This window comes from Hordeum vulgare, chromosome 3H (genome assembly GCF_904849725.1).
Source record: "Hordeum vulgare subsp. vulgare chromosome 3H, MorexV3_pseudomolecules_assembly, whole genome shotgun sequence".
NCBI classification, from domain to species: domain Eukaryota; kingdom Viridiplantae; phylum Streptophyta; class Magnoliopsida; order Poales; family Poaceae; genus Hordeum; species Hordeum vulgare.
Genome location: NC_058520.1, coordinates 336,970,931 through 336,997,187, shown reverse-complemented (window position 1 = coordinate 336,997,187; position 26,257 = coordinate 336,970,931). Strand labels below are relative to the sequence as shown.

Genomic DNA, 26,257 nt, shown 5'->3' with positions numbered 1-26,257 from the left:
GTCATCACCATGGATAGATCTTATGAGTGTGTAGGAATTTTTTTGTTTCCCGTGCGACATTCCCCAACATACCACACCTGATGTGTGCGTTGCCATGAGTCTGTCAAGGGGTACAAAGAGTGATCCAGGAATGAATCACTGAACATCGGTCAAAGTTGTCCTTAGTAACTAGTGGACTAAGGTATTTTTCTCAATTATGGAGGTGATAAAAGAGTTCGTCGTAAAGGGTTACGTTGATGCAAGCTTTGACACCAATCTGGATGACTCTGAGTAGAAAACCGGATCCCTATAGTGGAGCAGTCATTTGGAATAGTTCCAAATGGCACGTGGTAGCATCATCTACATGATGACATCGAGATTTGTAAAGCACACACGGATCTGAAAGGTTCAGACATGTTGTTTAAAACATCTCTCACAAGCAAACATGATTAAACCCCAAAACTTATTGGGTGTGAATCACATAGTGATGTGAACTAGATTATTGACTCTAGTGTAAGTGGAAGACTGTTGGAAATATGCCCTAAAGGCAATAATAAATTTATTATTATTATATTTCCTTGTTCATAATAATTGTTTATTATCCATGCTAGAACTGTATTGATTGAAAACTCAAATACATGTGTGGGTACATAGACAACACACTGTCCCTAGTGAGCCTCTAAGGACTAGCTCATTGATCAAAGATGGTCAAGGTTTCCTAACCATAGACATGAGATGTCATTTGATAACGGTATCACATCATTAGGAGAATTATGTGATGGACAAGACCCAAACTATGAACGTAGCATGTGATCGACGTGTCAGTTTATTGATACTGTTTTCTGCATGTCAAGTATATGTTCCTATGACCATGAGATCATGCAACTCCCGGACACCGGAGGAATGCCTTGTGTGTATCAAACATCACAACGTAACTGGGTGACTATAAAGGTGTTCTACAGGTATCTTCGAGGGTGTCTATTGGGTTGTCATGAATCAAGAATGGGATTTGTCACTCCGTATAACGGAGAGGTATCTCTAGGGCCCACTCGGTAATACAACATCACAACAAGCCTTGCAAGCAATGTGACTAAGGAGTTAGTCACGAGATTTTGTATTACGGAACAAGTAAGGAGACTTGCCGACAACGAGATTGAACTAGGTATGGAGATACCGATGATTGAATCTCGGGCAAGTAACTTACCGAAGGGCAAAGGGAATAGTGTACGGGATTTACTGAATCCTTGACATACAGGTTCGACCGATAAAGATCTTCGTAGAATATGTAGGAGCTAATATGGGCATCCAGGTCCAGCTATGGTTATTGACCGGAGAGTGTCTCGGTCATGTCTGCATAGTTCTCGAACGCGCAGGGTCTACACACTTAAGGTTCGGTGACGTTTCGGTATAGTTGAGTTATGTATGTTGGTGACCGAAAGTTGTTTGGACTCCCGGATGAGATCCCGGACATCATGAGGAGTTCCATAATGGTCCGTAGGCGAAGATTGATATATAGGAAAAGGGTATTTGGGCTCAGAAAAGGTTTTGGGCATTTTCGGTAGTTTACTGGGAGTCCGGGGGCTCACCGGGAGGGGCCAACCACCCCGGGGGGCACATATGCCTAAGAGGTGGCGCACGAGCCCCTAGTGGGCTGGGCGGCTAGCCTCATGGGCCTATGCAGCCGAAATAGTGGAGAAGGGGGAGGAGTTTGACTAGGAGGAGGAGTCCTCCTAGCGCCTCCACCAAACCCACAAGGAGTAGGGCGTCACCCCTTCCCCCCTCCCTCCTATATATAGTGGAGGGGAGAGAGGGCACCGACACCTCAATCTAAAGTGCAACCCCTCTCCCTCCCTCTAGTTCGTTCCTCCACTAGATTGGTTAGAAAGTGCACGACAAAGCCCTGCCGGATCAGCTCCACCATCATCACCGCCACGCTCTTAGGCTGTCGGAGAACTCAGCTACCTCTCCGCCCCCTCTTGCTGGATTAAGAAGACGGAGATCGTCATCGAGCTGTACGTGTGCTGAACGCGCAGGTGCCGTTCGTTCGTCACTAGATGGGATCGCAGGACGGACTACGATTTGGATCGCGGAGATGTTCGACTATATCAACCGCGTTATATACGCTTCCGCTTAGCGATCTATAAGGATATGTGAATCCGTTTTCTTCTCTCGTAGATGGTCATCATCATAAATACTAGATTTTATATGTGCGTAGAATTTTTTTGTTTTCCATGCAACATTTTCCAATAAAAATACATTTAGATATATTGATTCGTACGATAAGTATTTTTAGAGCGAGGGAGTATTTTTTTTGAGGGGAAGAGTGAGGGAGTATCTTTACCTAATAATAAAGAGGCTATCGCTTCCGTCGGAAAACCCACCGAGATGATTTTACAAAAAGCCCTTACTGTTTATGACATTAAACTCATAGTATATATATTAAATATTTTTTTAAATACTCATATCTTTTAAACCGTAACTCCAAATTTAACACATTATACATGGAATTTGATTAGAAAAATATGTAGAATTTAAATATGATATTATTTTATCTGTTAAACGTTTAATAAAAAATACTATCTAGGGTGCAATCTTAATAAATAAGTTTCGTTTTTCTTTCATACCGGTACTCATCCGGGTTGGGGATGAACGTGTCAACAAAATCAGGATTAGAGATGAAACTGAAGGTCACTTGACTGATTCTTTGTACGTATTAAATCTACATGCAAGCCGTGTTAAAATAGAAGACCCGTGAAATTTTGAACTGCATTTTTGTAGGATAAGACGATCTTTATTTGTACCGTAACTATAAATTCTCAAATTATAGACATTTTTTATAAATTAAGAGCGTGTGCTGTGTGGTATTTCTTTCTCCCGTTGCAACTCCCCCAACTCCCACTGTTTTTTATAAATTAAGAGTATATTAAAGAATAGAAAATGGGGAACGCTACGCATCCGCCGGATGATTTCTAAAAATTATCCGTTACCTAGCTAGCCGTCGGATGGCGATCTAACGCCCTGCATCCCCGCCGCATGGTTCTGAAACGACGCTCGAGTTGCGGAAACTTTCGCTTTGTTGCAATAAATAAACTTTGGATCTGTTAATTCCTGAAACAACGGTCGAGTTTCAGAAACAATTTGCTTGTTGCAGGATTTTTTTCTTCGTTTTTGCGGGAGAATTTTTTGCAACAAAGGTCATGTTTCAGGAATTTTTTGCAACAAAGGTCAAGTTGCAGAACCACTACCTAGCGAGCAGGGAACTCTTGGCGGCGGGGCGGGGCGGCCGGCGAGCTCTAGGCGGCGGGGCGGCCGGCGGGGCGAAGGGGCTGCCGGCGGGAGCGGCTGGCAGCAGTGTGCGTTGGGCCGCCAACGTCGGAGGCGAGCGGTTGGCGTCGCGGGCGGTGGGGGTAGGGAAGGGCCGGCCGGCGTCGTGGTGGAGGGACTGCGGCGGGAGCGGCCGACGTCGGGGGCGAGCGGCCGCGTCGTCGCCCTCCCAGATCCGGTAGCCGCCGCCTCCTTGCAGCGAGCGCGAGCGTGCCCAGCTTCAGAACCGTTTCCTGAAACAATGCTCCAGTTTCAGGAAACGGTCTCTGCTCCGTTGGCGCGCGGATACGATCTGGGCTGTCGGTTGAAACAAGATCAATGGCCGAGGAAGCGTGGATAGATTGCTCGGATCAACCGGCGGGAGGTAAGAATTTTCCATAGAAAATAGTACATACCGTTTAGGTGAGGCCTTGTTCCGGGCCAGAAAAATCCCGGCCGAATCCCCGCCCCCAACTCCCACGGTCCCACCACGGCACCACCTCCTCCACCCTGCTCTCTCTGGTCTCGCTCTCCTCGCTCCTCGCTCCTCTCCGGTGCGGCCGCGCGAGGCGTCCGCCGCGGCTGCTTCTGCGGCCGGCGGGGGACGATGAGGGCATGGAACTACGTGGTGACGGCGCACAAGCCCACTGCCGTCTCCCACTCCTGCGTCGGCAACTTCACCGCGCCCCACCAACTCAACCTCATCGTCGCGTAAGCACCACCAATGCTTTTCTCCGTCTCCGCGCATTCCCTGCTCTCCCGGTTTCGGCGGTCGCGAAAGTTGCGAGGATCGCGTGGTGGTGCTTAGGGTTTTTGTTTGCTCAGCTAAAACCCTAGCCCAGCATCGATGCTTGCTGGGCTGTAACGATCGATCGATGCTTGCTGGGCTGTAACGATCGATCGATGCTTATCTGCTTTCGTATTAGCATGATCTTACCCCACCCAGATGGATGTGCTCTCAATTTAGTTCTGGTTTTTGAGAAAATATTATTGGCTTGTGAAATACTAAGGTGCATTTTGGATAGGTTGATACTTTCTCTTTGAAATTTGACTCGGGCCGTCGGGCGTACAAAAATCAAAGCCCCATTCAAGGGTTCGTTTCGGTATTCTGAACTGCATAAGCGAGGTATAGGATTGGTCGTGGATTGCTACTGTATTAGGGAATTCGTAATTAACGTGCTGAATTTTGGGCGACTCGTTGTTTTCTAGGAATCGTCAAGTTTGTTGGTGTGTTTTAATCATCCTGGGGTGCAAGGCCTGCATTCTCCTGTCATGTATCCTCGTTTGCATGCAATTATTTGCTTGCAAGCTGAAGGCATTACTACTGATAGGGGGGAGGGGGTCGATTGACGTCTGCAAACCAACAAGCTACTTATGGTTGTAATAGTGATGCTGTAAATTGTGATGCCTCTCAAGAAGGTTACAGTATGGTGAATGCTAAGCAGCTAAGGTGATATATGTAAATCTGCGTGTTAACAGTACCTTGTTTCTTTCGGGAAAAAAACAGTACCTTGTTTGCTTATCTTTTACTTGATTACTGGATTTAGCGTCCTTCAAAAAGGAAAAAGTAAAGGCGATTGATGTCTACATTCCAACAAGCGACTTATGGTTGTAACATTGATGCTGTAATTGTAATAGTGATGCTGTAAATTGTAATGCCTTTCAACAAGGTTACAGTATCTTTAATGCTAAGGTGATATATGTAAATCTGTGTGTTAACAGTACCTTGTTTGTTATATTTTACTTGATTAGTGGATTTGCCGTCCTTTCAAATGAAAACAAAGGAAACTGGCAGGTTTTATTTAAATATTTGCTGATGCTTGCCTGCATAACAAACTTTCAGGAAATGTAACCATATCGAGATTTATATGCTTACTCCTCAGGGCCTTCAGGTCAGAGACATTTGCCTCCATGGAATATGTCAATTTCTTCTGTTGCATCATATGTGATATTAAGGGTTATATGGTGGCTATTTTTTCAAATAAATTACATTGACATGCTTTGAGCTAATACTTTTTTTATTTGTGGACTACTAGGGATTCTGTAACTAACTAAAATAATTGTTCTCTGGTTGCCAGCTTATGCTTGAGGTACCTTTGTATGGAACACTTGCAACACTTGAGCTCTTCCGTTCTCGTGTGAGTTTATTTTCTGTTTCTCTGGTTGAAAGTTGCTCCTTATCTTAAGGAAGTACTCCCTCCATAAACTAATATTAGACGCCTCTTTTTCATTCACAGAGTGAAACTCAAGATTTTCTTTTCATTGGTATGGAAAGATATAGATATTGTGTACTTCAGTGGGATGGAGGAAAGTCAGAACTTCTTACAAGGTTTAGGCCTTCATTCATCACATTCTGTACATAGAAAGCAATTATCAAAATTGGTGCTTATCGTAAGTCCATTCATTTGTAGATTTGTGTTAATATGTATATACTAGCATGCTATATTTCAGATCCTGGAACTGTTGGTTTGGTGATTCTAAGAAACTTATATAACAGGCATGACCTGAAGGTCAATCCAGCCGAACCAGTCTCTTTAGCTTCTCGTAGAACCCAACTGAAACTAGTTTCAAAATATATCCATGCCCTAAGCCCCTAACACATACTTAGCTTAGCAGGAGTAATATATTTCATGCCTTACAGATATATGCCATCCGAAGTTTCTTCTTAGTTTTAAGGACCTACTGATGAACCTGGGAAATGTTTTTCTATGTTAGTTGTTTGTCTTATGAAGCTCTCCATCTTGATATATGTTGCCACTTACTGTTAGAGCAAAATCATCTTGCAAGTTGGTGATTTTTTTCCCCTCAGTTTTCTGTCAATCAGGAACTAAACAGTTTGAATATGCAGATCTGAGGGAGATGTTTCTGAATTTTTTGGGCGCCCTACTGACAATGGACAGGTAGTGTGATTCTGTCGACTTGTACATGTACAGAGATATGAGGTGTTTTACTAAACGGAAACATTATTTTCTATTATGACTACTGTGCAGAATGTAGTTCTTGTTAACTAACTGCTGGAACAATTTTTGCTGAGAAACCCTAGCAGTGATGTTCTCTGTGAAATAGTCTAAGATACCCCTATTATGCCAGAATTCATAATTTAATTGTATTACTTAAAATGTAGATCGGAATTATTGATCGTCGCTATCGACTGATTGGTCTTCACCTATATGATGGCTTATTTAAGGTAAGTTATCTATATCATTTTTGTCTTGTTGAGTTTTGCAGTGCTGTTCCTCGAGGCTGTTCTATAGTTCAATTCGCTGAAGAAACAAATTACTGTATCAAACTTTGATTAATGGAGAAATGTACCACCAGGATGTGTTCTTAGTAGTGTAGACTTGGGAGACCATAGACTGAAGTGCTTCGCCTGGCTTCAGATCCTAGCTCAAGGAAAGATAAAAGAAAAGCTACATTGTGAACAAAGAAATTAATAATTTATTGGCCGTTTCCAGGTTATACCATTTGACAACAAAGGACACTTGAAGGAAGCATTGAACATCAGGTACTGTAGTTGTACATAGTTACGAATTCACTTACAGTTATAAATGGATAAAGGAAAGCACTTGTTTTCATCTGGCTGATCGCTTGCTCAATACAACCGCGTGTGCAACCGTCGGATCAAATCCAATTGTGCGGTGCGCGAGTGATACGGACGGCACTTCTCTGAAAACAGCACGAACCAGTCGTGCCTTAACCATGTCGCCCGGTACCATTCCTTCTCATTCCCATCTGCACCTACAACGCATGCTCTCCCTCACACACCTCTGGCCAGCACGAGCTTGGCGCCACACCCATGCTGCCACCTCTAGTGCTGCGAACGGGAGCGAACCGGTGTTGAAAGTGGACGCCTCCGGGGCTATGAGCAGGGGAGATCCGGTGCTCCGGGGCGGCGCCGCCGGGCATGGGAGCCGGTGAGCAACGAGGGGAAGCCTGGTGTTGTCAAGCCATTCTGAAAGGTGCAAGGGTGACATCCGCGTGGGGCATGATGACGACCACAACAACCGGGCGCACCATGGCGACAGTGGCCATGCTGCAAGGCGTGCTTCACTGATCATCGCAATGCTTTGACGACATCGACGGCCGTGGCGATGTTTCGACGACCACGGCGATGAGATATGTCGACGACTTTGGCGTCCGCAGCAATGCTTCAACGGCTACGATGAGGACGCGCGTCGTGATGACGATGATGATGGCGGCCACACTGCAAGGCATGCTTCACTGATCATGGCAATGCTTCGACGATCTCGACGGCCGCCACGACAATGTTTCGACAACTACAGCGACGAGGCGTGTCGTGAGTCGTGACGGCGTCGGTGACCATGACCATGCTGCGAGGCGTGCTTCACTTGTCATGCAATGTTTGGACTGCGTTGACGGCCACAACAATGCTTCGACCACCTTGGCGACGTGGCGTGCCGCAACGACATCGACGATCGTGATTCGTGGCCATGCAATGAGGCGTGCTTCAATGGTCGTTGTGATGCTTCGCCGATGTCGGTGGACGTGGTGATGTGTGCTTCACCGATCGCGACAATGCTTCGATGCTTTGGCCATGCTTCGACGACCACGACGACGAAGTGTGTTGTGACGCGATCGACCATGCTGTAAGCACTACCGTGAGAAGTGTTGCGATGCAATTGAGCATCATAGGTGCTGCGATGGAGTATAGCTGGGCCGCCGATGCATCGCCGCCGTTGCAGTGGAACATCCCCGAGCTGTCGGAGCATAGCTGGGCCGTGGGTGCACCGTCGAAGCATCCCTTGTGTTGCAATGGAACAACACTGGTGCTGCGATGGAGCGTCGCCGGACCGTCGAAGTATCGTCGGGCCTTTGATGCATATCCGGTGCAGGAGTATTGCCGGTGCTTCAAGAAAAGACGCGCGCAATGCGGGGCGTTCGTGGCGTTGCATGGAGACGTACATGGGGCAGGTTGGGATGCAAGTAATGGCCTGGAGGCAGCGCTGCATGGAGACGTACCTGGGGCAGGATGGGATGGAAGTGATGGCGTGGTCATCAGGAGATCAAGTGGCTCAAAACAGATTGTATTCGCACAGATGGACGGTTGGCTAGGCGTCTGATCTTTTCCAAAGATCAGCCGGTTTATGCCTAGCAGCCGCCATGGATAAATCATATACATTATCTGGAATCTGGATAAAGTAGTAAACTGTCATATTACCTCCATCCCAAATTACTTGCCTTAGATTTGTCTAGATACAGATGTATCTAGACTGACTGTATCTAGACAAATCTAAGGCAAGTATTTCGGGACGGAGGGAGTATGATTCTATGACAGTGCGACCACCACTCATCATGTTATGCTACCAAACAAAACTGACACATTCTTTTTTTTTCGAGAGTACGCCAATGGCGTACCATATATTTATAGAAGACAGAGGTTTAATATATACAAAGAAACATCATCTGATGCGGACATCAGAGATGTGACCACCACACCAAAACCAAAAAACAAATATCACTCTCTCACGAAAGGATCAAGACCTCCTGCTCCCCATCCTGCTGCCTTCCACTCTCTGATATCTTGCAACACCTGAAAGGCAAGGCGCTCCGGTGACACTTGCTGAGCGAAATTGTTGAAGGCTCGGGCGTTCTGCTGCCTCCAAATGGCCCATGCCGCTCCCAAGATGAGGGAGTCTAAACCCCTCCTGATCCTGCCCGAGAAATACGATCTGATTCGAGCAACCCAAACAGCTCTATAAAACTGTTTTTCTTAGACGGGTCGCATCGTGTACATATTACCTTCTTGTTTCCCTTTTACTCCGGAAAGCTGATACACTATGGGCTATAGTTTATGATAGGTATTTTTAAATGATTGATTAAGGATTGCTGGATCACTGTGTGACCATGCCAGTTTATGGCATTAGTACCTTATAGAAGAGTTAGCCTTCTTCGGTTTTAAGTTTCTTTATGGTTATGATGATTTCTTTAGTTTAGTAGAGAATTGTTCAAAATGTTATTTTGCCTATAACTAGGTAAGCATGCTATTGTATATTCTATCAGCTTTTCCTTTTGGACGTGCCAGGCTTGAAGAACTTGTAGTGTTGGACATCAAGTTTCTTTATCGTTGTGAAAACCCTACAGTAGTAGTTCTTTACCAGGTATACTCATTTTTCACTTCTGCACAAGAATGTATTATGTTCTATGTTCACAATAGACTCCATCCTTTTTATTTATGGGTTGGTGTTGCCATTTGACTCCTACTATGCAGACATATAACTATGTTACTTTATGCTCTTGTTAGAGTAGTTGATGATTGATCCCCATCTTTACCGCATGGAAATTTTTGACTGCTGTAAAGTAATGGTTTCTATGTAACATAAAAAACACATGCCTTCAGTTTTTCTAATGCTATGTCTCCCCTTTTGATTTTCTTGATTTGCATTTTGTTGTGTGTAATTCAGCCATGATGGTCATGAAATGATTCTTATTTCCATATTACACTACAGGACAACAACGATGCCAGACATATTAAGACATATGAAATTGCGTTGGAGGACAAAAAGTTTGTTGAAGGTTCTTGGTCTCAGAACAATTTAGACAACTGTGCTCGCCTGTTAATTCCTGTACCACTGGGTGGTGTTATAATAGTTGGTGAGGACACAATAGTTTACTGCAGTTCCACAACTATTAAATCTCTATCAATAAAGCAAGTAAGGCTCTTCCTTCTCTGTTGGTAGTTGTGCTCTTCTATTTTGGCATGAACTATTATTATTTGTGTATAACATTTTAATTGTGGTAACGGTTTATAATTGATACATCATTTCTTGTGCAGTCTATCATTAGAGCTGTTGAGCTGGTTGACCCGTACGGTTCTCGCTATTTATATGGAGACAGCACTGGCGCTCTGCATTTTCTTGTAATTACCCATGAATCGGGAAGGTATCCATCAATTGTGTTTATTTTTATTTTAGATAAAAACAGGGTTCTAGAGTCCAGTACTAAATTAATTGCCGCTTAAATTTCCTTTTTCCATGTTATGGTGGCATCTAGAGTGACTGGTTTAAAAAGTCGCTTCATTGGGGAGACGTCAATTGCCTCAACAATATCATATCTTGGCAGTGGTTTCGTTTATATTGGTTCACAATTTGGGGACTCACAGGTAGGTGACATCAGTTTGAATTGCAGTTGTCATTTACTCTTCCTAGTGTATTATTCTTAATTTCTTATATATCTGATATTGTGTCATAGTGGGTGTCATTCATAATTTGCTGTACTGTTACCTCTAAATAAACTCCCAAAACATGTGCATGTGCCCATACACGTGGGGACAGACAGACTGTATGACTGCATCTTCATGTTTGACTTTGCTGCTGACAATGTGAATATTCGGGAGTTTTTCTATTCCAACCTTTATTTCTAGTGGCATTATAAGTTTGTGCCTAAACAAGCTATTGTTCTTAACAGCTTCTAAAATTGAATACTCAAGCTGATGCTAGCGGTTCATTTGTTAAAATTCTCGAACAATATATGAACATTGGACCAATTGTAGACTTGTGTGTGGTTGATTTTGAAAGGCAAGGGCAAGGTCAGGTCATTACTTGTTCGGGTGCATACAAGGATGGTTCAATTCGGGCAATTCGTAATGAATTAGTAATTACTGACCAGGTCTGATATTTTCCTTTTATACTTTATCCATGCTGTCTTGAACTCTGTTACACTATTGGAATCTTAAGATGTATCTTCATGCGTAACCAGGCTTCATTACAACTCCATGGCATGAAAGGACTATGGTCTTTAAAATGTTCATCGAACGATCCATATGACACATTCTTGGTTGTGACCTTTATAAACAAGACACGCTTCTTGGCAATCAATAAGGAAAACGAATTGGTAGAAACCCCTATAGAAGGATTTGTTTCAGAAACACAGACTCTGGTCTGTGGAACTGCCATCCACAATCAGCTTATACAGGTTCTCCCCTTTTTACTCATCTGTATTTTTCTTTATCTATATTATACTTGCTTTTAGTTTTAGCCATTTCTGTGGGTTTTTTCCCACACTTGTTAAAACATGTAATCTTGATCGTAGGTTACTGCACAGTCTGTCAGATTAGTCAGCTCTACTTCTCGAGATTTACTGGATCAATGGTTTGCACCAACAGGATTTCCAGTCAATGTTGCAGCAGCTAATGCGTGCCAGGTTGGCATCTCTTTGGATGATATTTCTTGGTACTATCGCAACGATCATTGAGTTGGAAAATACCATCCACCTTCCCACTCAAAATGTGGCTCTAACTACACATGCATCCTCACATTGGATAATATTTTCCAATTTATACATCTTTGTGATAGTACTCTAATTATCATCATCTCTGTTTTGAAGTCTGCATATTATTGCTACCTATTGTGAAGTATGACGTGAGATTGCAAACTGTGTATCCAGTATCCACATAACATTACTTTAGTTTCATGTACTTCTACTTTTAATCTAATTCATTCACAATGTTGGCAGAAACTCAGGATACTGATTCCAAACCGATTACCGTAGGGAAACGAGCTGGTTGCAATATCTAAATTTATATGTGGCTCAGCGAGCATGATAATCAGTCACAAGCTGGGTGGAAGCTGATCAGAACGTATTTAAAAAATGAAATTTCTTTATACTAAGTTAATTTACGAAATGTCATGTATATCACTGCAACACAGATATGAAGTACTCCATCCGTTCACAAATATTACCTCAGTCCCAAAATTCCTGGATACATCCGTATCTAGACAAATCTAAGACAAGAATTTCGGGACGGAGGGAGCACAAGATGTTCTAACTTTTTTGTGTATTGGATGTATGTAGACAAGTTTTAGTGTGTCTGTTCGTTCATTCAGTCCGTATGTAGTCTATATTGAAATATCCAAAACATCTTCTGTTTGTGGACAGATATAATTGTCAGAAATTGTTCATTACTTAGTACAGCTTGACATAAATGTTTTTTTGTTGGTTTACCTGGAAGCTCTCCTGATTGAGTTGGCTTATTACAGTAACTAGATGATGCCCTGCGTGTTGCTGCGGGAAGCTTGATAAAACAGATGCATAAATAGATGCTAAAAAACTAAAACTATTGTTAGAGTTATATTAGTGATGTCCTTTGGTCTTTTGCATTCTAGTCTCTTGGCATCCTCATGTAGCCGTTTGACATCCTCATGTATGTGTATATATGTTGGCTCTGGCATGGTACTAGAGCTTAGTTTTTTTAGCACGCGTAACTCGTGCTTGATCCTCCCATCGCGTCGCCGTCATCTCCTTGCCGGTCGTCGCGGATTCTTCTTCTCGCTGCTTCCCACCACGTCAAGCTCTGCCCAGCCTCTTGTGCCGGAAGCTGCCTGGGTATGATCCAATCCACTCCAGTCCAATCCCTCCCGCTGGTAGGGCTGCAACTGCTCCTGACCACCGAGCCAAGTTGCCGGCTGCCCCGTCTGCCTCGTCCGTCAGTCGCCACCGGCCTGGTCCACCAGTCGCCGGCGGCCTCGTCCGTCAAGTCGCCGCCGGCCCTGGCCTCGTCCGCCAGTTGGCGGCCCCATCCACCAGTTGCCGTCGGCCGCCGAAACCGTCTGCGCCGCTGCTGGCTTCCGCAGAAGCTCACACAACGTTGTGTGTGTGGTTGTGCTGTTTCACATACAGGCCTCCAGCTCTCCAGATCGTGGATCATGGCTTTAAGTTTGGATTGATCTGCTGTTATTTGGTCCAGGCCAATTGACTCTTCGAGTGGCCTTCTCTAAAAAGGAAGAAAAAAGAGGAAAAAATAAATTGTGAAATAGAAAAGGAGCACCATGTCTTTGACGTCATCGGGCTATGCCGCCCTCTCGCGCTGCCAGGGGATGTTCGATCGTGTACCCTATGTTGACCCAGTCTTGCACATATGTCGTCGCTCGGGGCTTGGTGCCCGTCCATCTGTGACGTTGTCCCTTGCGGCGTCTTTAGCAGGCTGTGATGGTCGCTATTCGTCGACTCTTTTCGCGGCGTCTGCCCGCAATGGTGGTGCCTGCTCTACACCGACTCGCTACTCTCAGTCGACTCTACACGCTGCTTTTATGAGTGGTGGCGATTGCTCATCGTTGGCGGGTGTTTGTACCTCGATCTCTTTGGTCGTGTCCCTGTCCGCGCGTGAGATTGCGCAATTGCGATGCCTGCTTGATGTTTGGGATTCTTCACCGACAGGTTCTGTAGTTTCTGTGGATGACTCTTCTGGCACTGAGAAACCACCATCTACTCATTCAGGTACATCCCCATGGATTCTTGATACCGGAGCGTCTTTTCATATGACTTATGATTCTTCCACTTTGACCTCCATTCGACCCGTCGAGTGTCCAATTCGTGTTCTTACGGTTGATGGTACTCCCCTCCCTGTAGCTAGTCGAGGCACTCTTAGCACTTCTTTGTTTCATGTCCCCTCTCTCGCTCATGTCCCTCGACTTACCATGCAACTCATATCTGGTGGTCAGATTGTTGACTCTAGTTGTAGGGTCATTCTCGACTTTGATTCGTGTTCTGTTCAGGATCGTCACACGGGCGCTCTGCTTGGTGCAGACCCTCGACGCTCTGATGGTCTCGGGGAGCTTGAGTGGCTTCGTCTTCCCTCCGCTGCCACCGGTGCTAGTCTCGCAGCCCCTGTAGCTGCATCTACCAGCTCTTTTCAGCAGTGGCATCATTGTCTTAGCCATTTATGTGGTTCTCGTCTCTCGTCTTTGGTTCATCGCGGAGTTCTGGGGTCCGTCTCCGGTAACGCTTTGTTGGATTGTCTGGGTTGTAGACTTGGTAAGCAGATTCAGCTACCCTAACCTCATAGTGAGTCAGTGTCCGAGCATCCTTTTGATCTCATTCACTCTGATGTTCGGGGCCCGGCTCCCTTCGCTTCGAAAGGGGGTCATCGCTACTATATTATCTTTATAGACGATTTTTCTCTGTACACTTGGATCTATTTCACGTTTTCTCCTAGTGAGGTCTTGTGTATATACAAAAAAATTGCTGCCATGGTTCATGCCCGGTTTTCCACTCCTATTCGTGTTTTTCGTGCAGATTCAGCTGGTGAGTATATCTCTCATGCACTGCGAGGATTTCTTGCTGACCAGGGTACTCTTACTCAGTTCTCCTGAGCTGGTGCTCATGCACATAATTGTGTGGCTGAGCGCAAGCATCGCCACCTTCTTGAGACGGCGCATGCGATGATGATCGCCGCTTCTCTTCCGCCTCACTTTTGGGTTGAGGCTGTTACCACTTCCACGTATCTCATCAATATTCAGCCTTCTTCTGCTCTACACGGTGGTATTCCTCTTGAGCGTCTTTTTGGTCATCCTCCTGATTATTCGATGCTTCGTTTGTTTGGTTGCGCGTGTTATGTTTTGCTTGCTCCTTGTGAATGCACTAAACTGACCGCTCAGTCCGCTGAGTGTGTCTTTCTCGAATATACCGATGAGCATAAGGGCTATCGGTGTTGGGATCCGGTCGGTCGCCGGATGCGTATTTACCGGGATGTGACTTATGATGAGTCTCGTCCCTTCTACCCGCGTCCATCCTCCTCAACTTTTTCAGCGGAGGACATCTCTTTTCTTATGTTTCTACACCTCCCTTTGTGCCCAATATTCCTATTCCTCGTCATGCTGTTGCAGATCCAACGCCGTCCTCTCCTACGGATTCTTCTCCTCCCTCATCGCATGACTCTCCACCTTCATCACCGATACCTTCCCCTTCTCCACCTTCATCCCCGATACCTTCCCCTTCTCCATCTTCATCATCGATACATTCCCCATCTCCACCTCCAGTGATTCCACCTCTTTCCTCCTTTCTTTCCATTATACTTGTCGTCCACGTGTTGTGGATAAATTCACTAACGTGCCAACTACTTCTGGTGCCTCCTCCTCCTCATCCCAGTCGACTTATAGTCTTCGGGCTCGGCCTCGGCCTCCCCCTGACCGCTATTCTCCTAGTCGATATGATCTTTCGGCTGTTCTTGAGCCTACCTCTTATCGCGATGCTATTGTTCATCCTGAATGGCAGTTTGCGATGGCGGAGGAGCTTGCTGCTCTTGAGCGTACCGGCACGTGAGATCTTGTTTCTCTTCCTCCCAGTGTTCGTCCCATCACTTGTAAGTGGGTCTACAAGGTTAAGGCTTGCTCCGATGGTTCTCTTGAGCGTTACAAGGCTCGTCTTCTGGTTCGTGGCTTTCAGCAGGAGCATGGTCGTGATTACGATGAGACATTTGCTCCTGTGGCCCATTTCTCGCCGTGGCCTCTATTCGCCATCGGTCTGTTTCTCAACTTGATGTTAAGAATGCCTTTCTTAATGGTGAGTTGCGTGAGGAGGTTTATATGCAGCCACCACCCGGATATTCAGTTCCTGATGGCATGGTATGTCGTCTTCGTCTCTCTTTATGGCCTTAAGCAAGCCCCTCTCGCCTGGTTTGAGCGTTTTGCCTCTATGGTGACCGCCGCTAGTTTTTCAGCGAGTGCTCATGATCCGACGCTGTTTGTCCACCTTTCAACTCGTGGGCAGACTCTTCTTCTATGTGTTGATGACATGATCATCACTGGCGATGATCCTGAGCACATTGCCTTTGTCAAGGCCCGTCTCAGTGAGCAGTTCCTTATATCTGATCTTGGTCCTCTTCGTTACTTTCTTGGGATTGAGGTTTCCTCCACCACAGATGCCTTTTTTATTTCCCAAAAAAAGTATATCCAGAATCTTCTTACTCGTGCGGCTCTTAGTGATGAGCGCACTGTTGAGATTCCCATGGAGCTCAATGTTCACCTTCGTGCTTCTGATGGTGAGCCCTTGTCTGTCCCAACACGTTATCGTCATCTTGTTGGGAATCTTGTCTATCTCGCTGTCACTTGTCCGGATATCTCCTATCCTGTCCATATCTTGAGTCAGTTTGTTTCTTCTGCCACTTCGGTACACTATAGTCACCTTCGTGTTCTGCGATTTCTTCCTGACACGATCTTTCACCGTCTCTTCTTTCCCCGCTCCAGCTCGTTACAGTTCCAGTCCTATTCGGATGCTACGTGGGCTAGTGATCCTGTGGATCGCCGTTCACTTTTTGCTTACTGTGTTTTTCTTGGTGGTTCTCTCATTGCCAGGAAGACGAAGAAACATACTGCAGTTTCCCTTTCGAGTGCAGATGATGAGTCGCGAGCTATGTCTCTTCTAACGGCAGAGGTGACTTGGTTACGATGGTTACTAGAGGGTTTTGGTGTTTCTGTTACTACACCTACCACCCTCTTGTCAGACAGTACAGGTGCTATCAGTATTGAGTGGGAACCCGGAGGACTTTTTGATCATCTTTTCCTCCCTGGCGACCATGCGGCGGCTCCGAGGCGAGCACTTCATCAGCTCGATGCGCTTTGCGCTCTCGCTCCGGCCCTGGTGCAAGCTCGCTCACGCCGGCGCCGGAGGGCTCGAGTACCGCGTTGAGTTGGAGCTCCGCGGCATCCCCGCCCATGCCTGGCATCTCTCCACCGCCGAACACGTGCTGGGTGGCAGCTGCTGGATTGAGAGACTGCACCCCCGCACGCGCTCCCGCGACGACCTGGCCGTCTTCCGCCTCTTCGGTCGGGCGCACGACCCCGCCGACATCAGGCGCGCCGCGGTCCTGGAGATCGTCGAGCAGCTGCCGTGTCGCGTGCCCTCGGAGACGCCGTCCATCAGGACCCTCACGTTCACTGTATCCATCGCCCTTACCAAGGCGGAGCTGATCCGGGCCGCTCCGGCCGGCTCTCAGGCCACTGGAGGTAACGGCGGCGATGCAGATGGCACAGGTGGGCGGCACAATCCTGGCAAAGGTCAGGGCCCAGGTCCTGGGCGCGCGCGCCGTCGTGGCCGCAAACGCCCGATGTACGGACGAGGCACAGAGCGGGCGGGCCGACGGCATGGCGGTCGACGCGCTGGCGTTGCACGCCCACAACAACTCCGGCCGCTTCGATGGAGCAGGTACGGTGGCGTCCTGGCCGTCCTCGGCGGCGCCGACTCAAGTCTCGCTTCCAAAGCGCAAAGGGATGCTGACATGGCCAGGTCAGCAGGGCCCCGCTGGTTCCCGTCACGGCGTCAGAAAAGGTAGGAAGAGGGGTACTAAAGTACTGCCCAAACTGCCCAAAGCCGCTTTGCCCATGGCCCCAGCGCAAAAAGCAACCAACCACCAGGGCGGTGACGGCGCGGCTGATGGCATCAGGCCAGCTGGTGGGCTGTCATTAGCCAATGGTGGTCTCGCAGCAGCCGCCAATTCGAATCCTGGCGCCCCACCCACGACCGAGGTAGATCCGGTCGGGTCCGCTCCTGCAGCGGCTGATCCCATGCCCCGTCGGGATCGCTGCCAGCTACGCCTGGGCCCAGCAACGCTGCCTGAGAGGACGGACGCGCCAACCCCACCTGCAGCCCGGTCGGGGCAAAGTGCGGCTCCGCTCACCTTTGTCGCGCCCGCCCTGCCACGCGCCCCTCTTGACCAGTCGCCGCGGCCCCACGTGCGTGCCAACGAGGAGAGGGCGGGAAGCGATGCATCCCTCCCAGCCGCGCTAGATGTGACCCCGCCGGCCTGCGCGGCTGCAGCTAGGCCCGCGCCCGACGCCACGTCCGCGGACTGGCCCGCTGAGCCCGCGCCGATTCTGGAAGGGCCTACCCCGCCCGTGCCAGCTGCGGGACCCACCAACTGCAGCGGCCCTCCTCCCACGATTCTGTAGAGGCCCGCGAGCTGCTCTGTTTCAGGCACCAGCGCCGCAAACACTCGCGCGCTTGCCCCTGGGCGCTTCGCCTCGCCGCCGGTCACCTTGCAGAGACGGCGCAGCTGTGCCCTCGCCAGTCAGGCATGGACGCCGGGCGAGTTCCTGTCCGCGGCTACAAAGCAGCTCGACGCGGTTCTGCCTCCTGGGAAGCGTCCGCGCCCCCCTCAACTTCAGCCCCAGGAGGGGACTCTCTGCAGCCGCCGCAGTTCCGGCCCTTGCGCCACACACGGCTGATTGGAGGGCAGTCGTGCAGATCCTGTGCACTCTCGGGATCGTGGGCGCCAACCAGCAGATATCCCCTGCCGAGATAAGGCTTACGATGACATGTTCGCCGCGCCGATCAGGATGCCGGTGCTGCATGCAATCGCTGCTTTGGTCGACCGGACGGTTCCTGCAGGCCTGGCTCTTCCGGCTGGCGATGCCATGGTTTGCGCGAGCTAGCTTGGGTGGTGTTCCTCAGTCGACCCCATGCTCATGTATCACGGACCTCAAATTGCTGTATGGAACGTCAGGGGCTTGAACTCTCGTGCTAGGCGCTGTGCTATCCGCTCGCTGCTTTGTACCACCCATGCATCCATTGTATGCCTCCAGGAAACGAAAATGGCGTTGATTTGCTCGTCGATTGTGTTGGACACCCTCGGGTCCGAATTTGATGGCTCCACTTACCTTCCGGCTGACGGCACCCGAGGAGGCATCGTCATCGCCTGGAAGAGCAGGGCTGTCACCATTTCCGACCCCCTGTTCACCCAGAACGCGATCACGGTGAAGGTGTGTGTGCCCAGCGGCACGCCGTGGTGGCTTACCACGGTGTATGGCCCCCAAAGCGACCTAGATAAGCTCCTGTTCCTGCAGGAGCTGAGGGACATTCGCGCCGCCTGCCCAGGCCCCTGGATGCTCTGCGGCGATTTCAACCTCATCTACCGCGATGCGGACAAGAACTCCGGCAGCCTGAATCGCCGCACCATCAATGACCTCGCCCTGAAAGAGGTCTACCTCAACGGGCGCCGTTTCACATGGTCGAATGAGCAATCGCCGCCGACGCTTGTGCACCTCGACCGGGTCCTATGCACCGCGGAGTGGGAGGACTACCACCGTGAATGTCACCTCCGCTGCCTTGCGTTTGTCGTGTCTGATCATTGCCCGCTGCTGTTGGATTGCTCCCCAATGCCCGTGGCCCATAGGCGTTTCCGCTTCGAGGATTATTGGCTTCGCCTCGATGGCTTCCACGACACAGTCACCACGGCCTGGAGCTCGGTGCACGACCCCGATCCCTTCCAGCGGCTGGTTAGGCGCCTGCAAGCCACGGCCCGTGCCCTCACGAGTTGGAGTGCCAAGTCCACGGGCAACATCCGGGACAAGCTGGCCATCTCTCACGAGCTGATCTCCCGCTTCGACCATGCGATGGAGAGTCGTCAGCTCACCCCGCCGGAAGAATGGCTGCACAAACAACTTAAGTTGGCGTACCTTGGCATGGCCTCCCTTGAGCGCACCATTGCCCGGCAGCGCGCCCGCATCTCCTTCCTCGCGGAGGGCGACGCGAATACGAGCTTCTTCCATGAGCAATGCACGTATTGCCGGCAGAAGAACCGAGTACACAGCCTGCTAGTTGACGGGCATGTGCTCTGCGATCACGAGGAGATGGCTCATGCGGCATTCGCACACTTCGACGGGCTGCTGGGCACCGCCGCTGACCGGGCTCACACGCTCGACCTCGAGCAGCTCATCACGCCCGGCGACCTGGACAGCTTGGAGGCACCATTCACCCCCGAGGAGATTTGGGCAGCGGTCAGACGCATGCCCTGCGCACAAGGCACCAGGTCCGGACGGGTTTACCGCCGAATTCCTGCGTGCCTGCTGGAGCATTATCAGGCAAGACATCGTGGACGTCTTCGGGCAGCTTTATACGTTGCGCGGGAGAGGATTCAGCAAGCTCAACCAAGCCCTGCTAACCCTGCTGCCAAAGCGCGCGGACGCTCACAAGCTTGGCGACTACCGGCCGATCTGCCTGATCCACATCGTGGCCAAGATCTTCGCGAAGGTTCTGTCGTTGCGCATCGCTCCTAAGCTCGACAACCTGGTGAGCCGCAACCAGAACGCCTTCATTGCCGGACGCACGCTTCACGACAACTTCGTCCTCGTTCGGCAATCCCTACGGATGCTTCATCACGTGGGCGCACCGCGCATCATGCTCAAGCTTGACCTCACGCGGGCCTTCGACTCCATATCATGGCCGTTCCTCTTTGAGGTTCTGCGCCAATATGGATCTGGGGACATGTTTAAGGAATGGCTTGCCATTCTCCTATCTTCGGCCAGCACCCGTGTCATGCTCAATGGTGTGCCTGGCCCCCCGATCTGGCACCGCCGCGGGCTGCGTCAAGGCGACTCCACATCCCCGCAGCTATTCGTCCTAGCGGTTGACATGCTTGCCCGCCTAATGCACCGGGCGCTCCAGACCGGCATCCTTCGACGCCTTCATCCACGCCGCAACATTCCGACCATTTCTCTATATGTCGACGATGTGATGCTGTTTTGCCACGCCGAGATGGATGAGGTTCTCGCCGTGAAGAGCATCTTGGGTATCTTCGGGACTGCATCGGGCCTGGAGGTCAACTACGGCAAGAGTTCGGCCACGACCCTGCATGGAGACGAGTCTGGCGCCGCCTTGTTCTCGGTTCTCGGTTGCCACACGGCGGACCTGCCCATCACTTACCTGGGCATCCCGCTCACCACCCGCCGGCCCTCCGCGGCACAGATGCAGTCGCTCGTCGACGCCGTGGCTGGGCGCCTCCCGTCGTGGAAAGCGTGGCTCATGAACAAGGCTGGGCGGCTGGCGCTTGTAAAATCGGTGCTCAGTGCGATCCCCATACACCAGATGCTTGCCCTAGCGCCCCCGAAGAAAACTCTGAAGCAGCTCGAGAAGATCTAGCGCGGTTTCCTTTGGGCCGGCCGCGAGGTTGCACTTGGAGGGCACTGCCACGTGAACTGGCGCATGGTCTGCCGGCCGATCGCGTATGGCGGGCTGGGCGTCCGAGACCTTGAGCGCACGGGGCTTGCCCTCAGACTCCGATGGCTTTGGCTATCGAGGATGGACACCGACCGTGCCTGGCAAGGCCTCGACCTGCAGTTCTCACCTGAGGAGCGTGGCCTCTTCTACGCCTCCACCTCCATGGTGGTTGGGGATGGTTTGACAACCCTTTTCTGGGAAGACCGCTGGCTGCACGGTCAGTCCATACGCGAGCTCGCGCCCCTGCTCTACCTATGCATCCCCAAAAATAGAAGAAGAGCGCGGGCGGTGGCGGAGGGCATTGCCGGCAACGCATGGGCCTGGGACATTCGCGGAGTTGTAGGCCTGCAAGAGATTGGGCAGTACCTGTGGACATGGCAGCTTGTGACGCACACTATACTGTCCATCGAGCCAGACAAGCTCGTTTGGAACTGGACGACCAACGGTGTCTACTCGGCGTGGTCCTGCTACCGGGCCACCTTCCACGGATTGTCGACATGCCGCTCCTGGAAGCTCATTTGGAAGGGTTGGGCACCGCCGAAGGTAAAGTTCTTCCACTGGCTCGCCAACATGGACCGCTGCTGGACTGCGGAGCGGCTCGCTCGCCGCGGTCTTCCCCATCACCCCCGCTGCCTGCTTTGTGACCAAGAGCCGGAGACCATTCGACACTTGCTGCTAACATGCCCTTTTGCGAGGCAGGCTTGGCACGAGACCCTATCTTGGCTGCGCCTGCCGGCCCCGTCGCCGGAACACGACACCTCACTCCAGGACTGGTGGATGAGGGCGAGGGACGCCACACCACCATCGCTTCGCAAGGCGCTGATGTCAGCCGCGCTTTTGGTGCCCTGGATAATATGGAAGCATAGGAATGCGTGTGTTTTTGACCATGTTGCCCCATCGCTCGATGAGCTCATGGACAGGATCAAGGATGAGACCAGGTGTTGGGCAAGAGCCGGGGCCAAAGGGCTTAGGGTAGTCTTGCCACATCCTGGGATGTTCACTAATCCTCTTGTAACGATGCTGTAATAGCCTCTTAGGAGGATGTACCCCCCCCCTTCTTTTCAATACAATGAAACGCAAAGGCTTTTTGCGTTTTCTCAAAAAAAGTATTGAGTGGGATCCCGTGAAGCATGAGCTTACCAAGCATATTGGTGTTGATGCTTCTTATGTTCGCGCTACTGTGCAGGATCATGTTGTTGCTCTTCAGTATGTGCCTTCTGAGTTACAACTAGCAGACTTCTTCATAAAGGCCCAGACTAGAGCGCAACATGGATTTCACCTTTCCAAACTCAGCGTTGTGGATCCACCATGAGTTTGAAGGCGGAATAGGGGGGGGGGGGGGTAGAATTTGTTAGGAAAGCAACTTATCTATATTGAAGGCCCAAGGGGCATATATATATTACATATGACTTGAGGTGCAAGGAAAGTAAACATAGACTAATAAGGACTCCTAGACTAATACTAATACTTCCTAACAGAATTATATTAGTGATGTCCTTTGGTCTTTTGCATTCTAGTCTCTTGGCATCCTCATGTAGCCTTTTGACATCCTCATGTATGTGTATATATGTTGGCTTTGGCCTCCTAATAATACAAGTTGCTGTTTCTCTAACAACTATTACAAAAACAAATTTAAGAATGCTCTCGGGAAATATTTGGAAAACAATGAAGTATATGAAGCATGTGACAAAGTGCGTTATAAAAAGAGAAATCTAACTGATTAAAGTCAAACGGGGTGCCATTTTTAACAAAAATGTGTCACATGACCTACATATATTTGCTCCAAGCATCCAATGTAAAAATATATGTAGGTCATGCTACAAAAATAGTGGCATGGTTGCATGAATAGATTAATGCATAAATTGTAACTTATGATCACATACATGACTTGATGGTGTGGCATAGTTGCATGAAGAGGAAAAATAGGTAGTGGGTTGCAACTATTTAAGAATAGAGGATGACATTCTGATTACTATCAGTTCGGGGATCTACTTCAGATCTAGCAATGCATGGTGCATAGCATCTACTTCAAATCTAGCAATGCTAAAGAACAATCATGTTGCTCCCAAGCCTAGGATGCTACACATGCCCCAATTGCTCAAAAAATGCTGCAGCTAGTCGTGAAAAAAATCTACAATGTCAGAATAAGTAGAAGTTCCTGAATGAAATAAGACTTATGTTATCTATAAACTCACACGCTTCAGATGATATGCATGTCCTCAACATTTTATTTGCTTATACCTTGGTATTGTAGCAGTTTGTGATGCACATTGTTGCCATCTTGCAGGTTTTGTTGGCAACTGGTGGTTTCCATCTTATCTACCTAGAAATTACCAGCTCTAAGTTGGTCGAAGTGAAGCATGTAGAGCTTGAGCATGCAATTTCTTGTCTTGACATAAACCCAATCGGTGAGAGTCCACAACATAGCTCCCTTGCAGCTGTTGGGATGTGGACAGATACAAGTGTGAGGATATTTTCACTCCCTGGCCTTGAACTAATTAGGAAGGAGAATTTGGGTGAAGCTGTTCCTCGTTCTGTTCTGCTGTGTACTATTGAAGAGGTATGCTCTTCATATTGCTTTTCCTGAAAGATAATTGGACCATTGACAGTAATATCTTGCTCTTCTATTCAGGTGTCGTACTTGTTCTGTGCTCTCGGAGATGGTCACCTCTTCAGTTTTGTGTTCAACATAAGTACATGTGAACTATCAGATAGAAGCAGGGTCTGCTTGGGGACACAACCAATCAGCCTCTATAAATACTCATCTCATAATAGAACTCGTGTGTTTGCTGCATCAGATAGGCCAACTATCATATACAGCAGAGACAAGAAGTTACTCTACAGTTATGTCAACTTGAAAGAAATGAACCACGTATGCTCTTTTAATACAGTTATTTTTCCAGAAAGGTTCCTCCCTCCCCCCCTCATGCTGTGCACGTGTGTAACTACCTATTTTGTTAGCTCTTTGGCTAAAATAATTTCTTGGACTTGCATTAAGCTATTTTTTGTTGTCACAGCATTGCGATAGCTAAAGAAGCTGAACTTTCAATTGGAGCAATTACTGACTTCAGAAAGCCTCATATCCACACAATCCCCTTGAATGAACATGCACGCCGTATCTGTCACCAGGAACGGTCTCAAACACTTGCGCTCTGCAGTTTCAAGAATAAGGACATGCATGCAGTGAGCGAGACACATTTTGTTCGTTTATTAGACCATCAGACTTTTGGGTTTTTATCAACACATACTCTTGATTCTTTCGAATGTGGTTGCTCCATCATCAGTTGTTCATTTTCTGGTGATGATAATTTCTACTATTGTGTGGGAACAGCATATGTTTTACCCATGGAAGATGAACCCACAAAGGTAAGGTTTTATCAGGTTGATGCTTAATGAACAGCATGTTCTTTGTAAATTTTGACTGCCTTATCCGGAATTACTGTCTCATGAATTTATGTGATGAAACTAGTAATGGCCATTGCTGTTTGCTCCTTTCAGTATTCTTGATACAAGCAAGTAACATACCTATTATTGACTGCATGTATGAATCATGTCAAACTTCCGCAATGTGGATTATCTTTTCTTGTCTGGTAGAAGTTTTAGGTTCTTATGACTTGTATCTAGTCACTTGTCAAGTATTGGTGATATGCAATATGAACCACAGAAACTGCTCTTCCTTTTCCTTTGTTTTTAATTCTTGTTACACGGGGTTGCATGTAGTCAACAAATGGTGAGTAGTTTGTCAGAATACAGAAAATTACATTGAGCATTAGAATTGTATTTCATGCCTATATTTATCCAACGTTTTCTCCTACACTTAACTTGTCCGTTTTGGTACCAATGCAACCTGGCATAGGGACGGATCCTGGTCTTTTTAGTTGAAGAAGGGAAGTTACAACTAATCACAGCGAAAGAAACCAAAGGAGCTGTCTATTCGCTTAAGGCATTCAATGGGAAATTATTGGCTGCTATTAATCAGAAGATCAGATTGTACAAGTGGGTGCAGCGAGATGATAGGTCACATGTACTACAATTTGAGTGTGCCCATGATGGCCGCGTATTGTCTTTGTATACTCAAACACGTGGTGATTTCATCTTGGTTGGAGACATGATGAGATCATTATCATTGCTGATGTACAAGGTATAACCACACTTTTCACTTGTTAAAGGATCATTCCAATTCCTCTGAATCCTAAAATAAGTTGACTGCCGTTTCTGCATCACACTGGTTACTCTTTTCTTATTGGGCAGCATGAAGAAGGCGAGATTGAAGAGGTAGCTAGGGATCTTAACACAAACTGGATGACTGCAGTTGAGATGCTGGATGATGATATTTTTATTGGTGCAGACAAATGCTGTAACCTGTTTACCGTGTTCAAGTCCCCATATGGGTGGCTCGAGCCCGTTGGGGAGTACCATCTGGGGGACGTGGTGAATAGGTTGCATCACGGTTCTCTGGTTATGCACCACACAGATTCGGAGACAGGCCAGTTTCCTACAGTCATCTTTGGCACGGTCAATGGCGCCATCGGTGTGATTGCCTCCCTTCCAAGTGACCTATATGTGTTCCTAGAGAAGCTGCAGTCCGTCCTTGCGAATTTCGTCAAGGGTGTTGGTAACCTTAGCCATGCAGAATGGCGGTCATTCCATAACGCCAGGAGGATCAGTTATGCCCGGAACTTCGTGGATGGTGATCTGATTGAATCTTTCCTCAGTCTGAGCCCAAGCCATATGGTGGAGGTTGCGTGGGCGATGGGTGTCCCCGCGGTTGACCTGTATAAGAAAGTGCAGGAGTTGACGAAACTACACTAAATAAGGATAACAAAGTACTACTAGTTGCCTATCTTCATGTATAGCTCCAGTGAATATTCCTACTGTTAACTCGTTGCCAGCGTGCTAGAATAGATGCATGCTAAAGTTGATATTTCGAGTTCTGGGCTCAACTTCATGGCCGCTCAACTGCTGGCAACCCCAATTTGGTAGATGCAGGTAACAACCTTCAGTCTAATTCGTTCCTTTTTTTTTTTGCTTTATAGTTGAGAGAGAAATTTAGTTGTAGGTAAGGAGATTGTACATTTGGTTACACTTCTGAAACAAAGTTACAGTTGTTAACCACTTTGTTCGTGGGATGGATCGGGTATAAAACGTATGGTACGCTCGGCCTCTGAACCCTGACCAGGTGGCCGCTCTGCTATTCAGAGGAAACTTGCTCCGCAGCCTTTTCGTAAAAAAAAACTTTATTATGAAT

General features: G+C 48.3%; 1 protein-coding gene across 4 annotated transcripts; it reads left to right on the top strand.

The window, feature by feature from the left end:
• Nucleotides 1-3,742: 3,742 nt before the first annotated feature.
• LOC123443785 (DNA damage-binding protein 1-like) lies at nt 3,743-26,121 on the top strand. Of its 4 annotated transcripts, XM_045120313.1 has the most exons (22): nt 3,901-3,993; nt 4,308-4,408; nt 4,492-4,732; nt 4,830-4,975; nt 5,126-5,174; nt 5,361-5,420; nt 5,520-5,611; nt 6,131-6,182; nt 6,407-6,469; nt 6,738-6,787; nt 9,326-9,401; nt 9,750-9,953; nt 10,076-10,182; nt 10,294-10,402; nt 10,708-10,908; nt 10,999-11,214; nt 11,332-11,442; nt 23,297-23,569; nt 23,642-23,916; nt 24,027-24,375; nt 24,866-25,150; nt 25,261-26,121. In XM_045120313.1, the coding sequence occupies exons 4-22, from the start codon at nt 4,938-4,940 to the stop codon at nt 25,819-25,821; spliced, it is 3,171 nt and encodes a 1,056-aa protein (XP_044976248.1). In that variant the 5' UTR covers nt 3,901-3,993; nt 4,308-4,408; nt 4,492-4,732; nt 4,830-4,937; the 3' UTR covers nt 25,822-26,121. The 4 variants fall into 4 exon arrangements, with proteins under 4 accessions (XP_044976247.1, XP_044976248.1, XP_044976250.1 ...); XM_045120315.1 differs by lacking the exon at nt 4,830-4,975; XM_045120312.1 differs by lacking the exons at nt 4,308-4,408; nt 4,492-4,732; nt 4,830-4,975 and having other exon boundaries at nt 3,743-3,993.
• The last annotated feature ends 136 nt before the right edge of the window (nt 26,122-26,257 follow it).

Bases quoted from the DNA above. Each gene is read 5' to 3' on its own strand.
- LOC123443785 (XM_045120312.1), top strand. From the start codon at position 3,890: ATGAGGGCATGGAACTACGTGGTGACGGCGCACAAGCCCACTGCCGTC. The intron at 11,443-23,296 runs GTTGGCATCTCT...GCCATCTTGCAG, and splicing joins CAGCAGCTAATGCGTGCCAG to GTTTTGTTGGCAACTGGTGG. The intron at 23,917-24,026 runs GTTCCTCCCTCC...TTGTTGTCACAG, and splicing joins ACAGTTATTTTTCCAGAAAG to CATTGCGATAGCTAAAGAAG.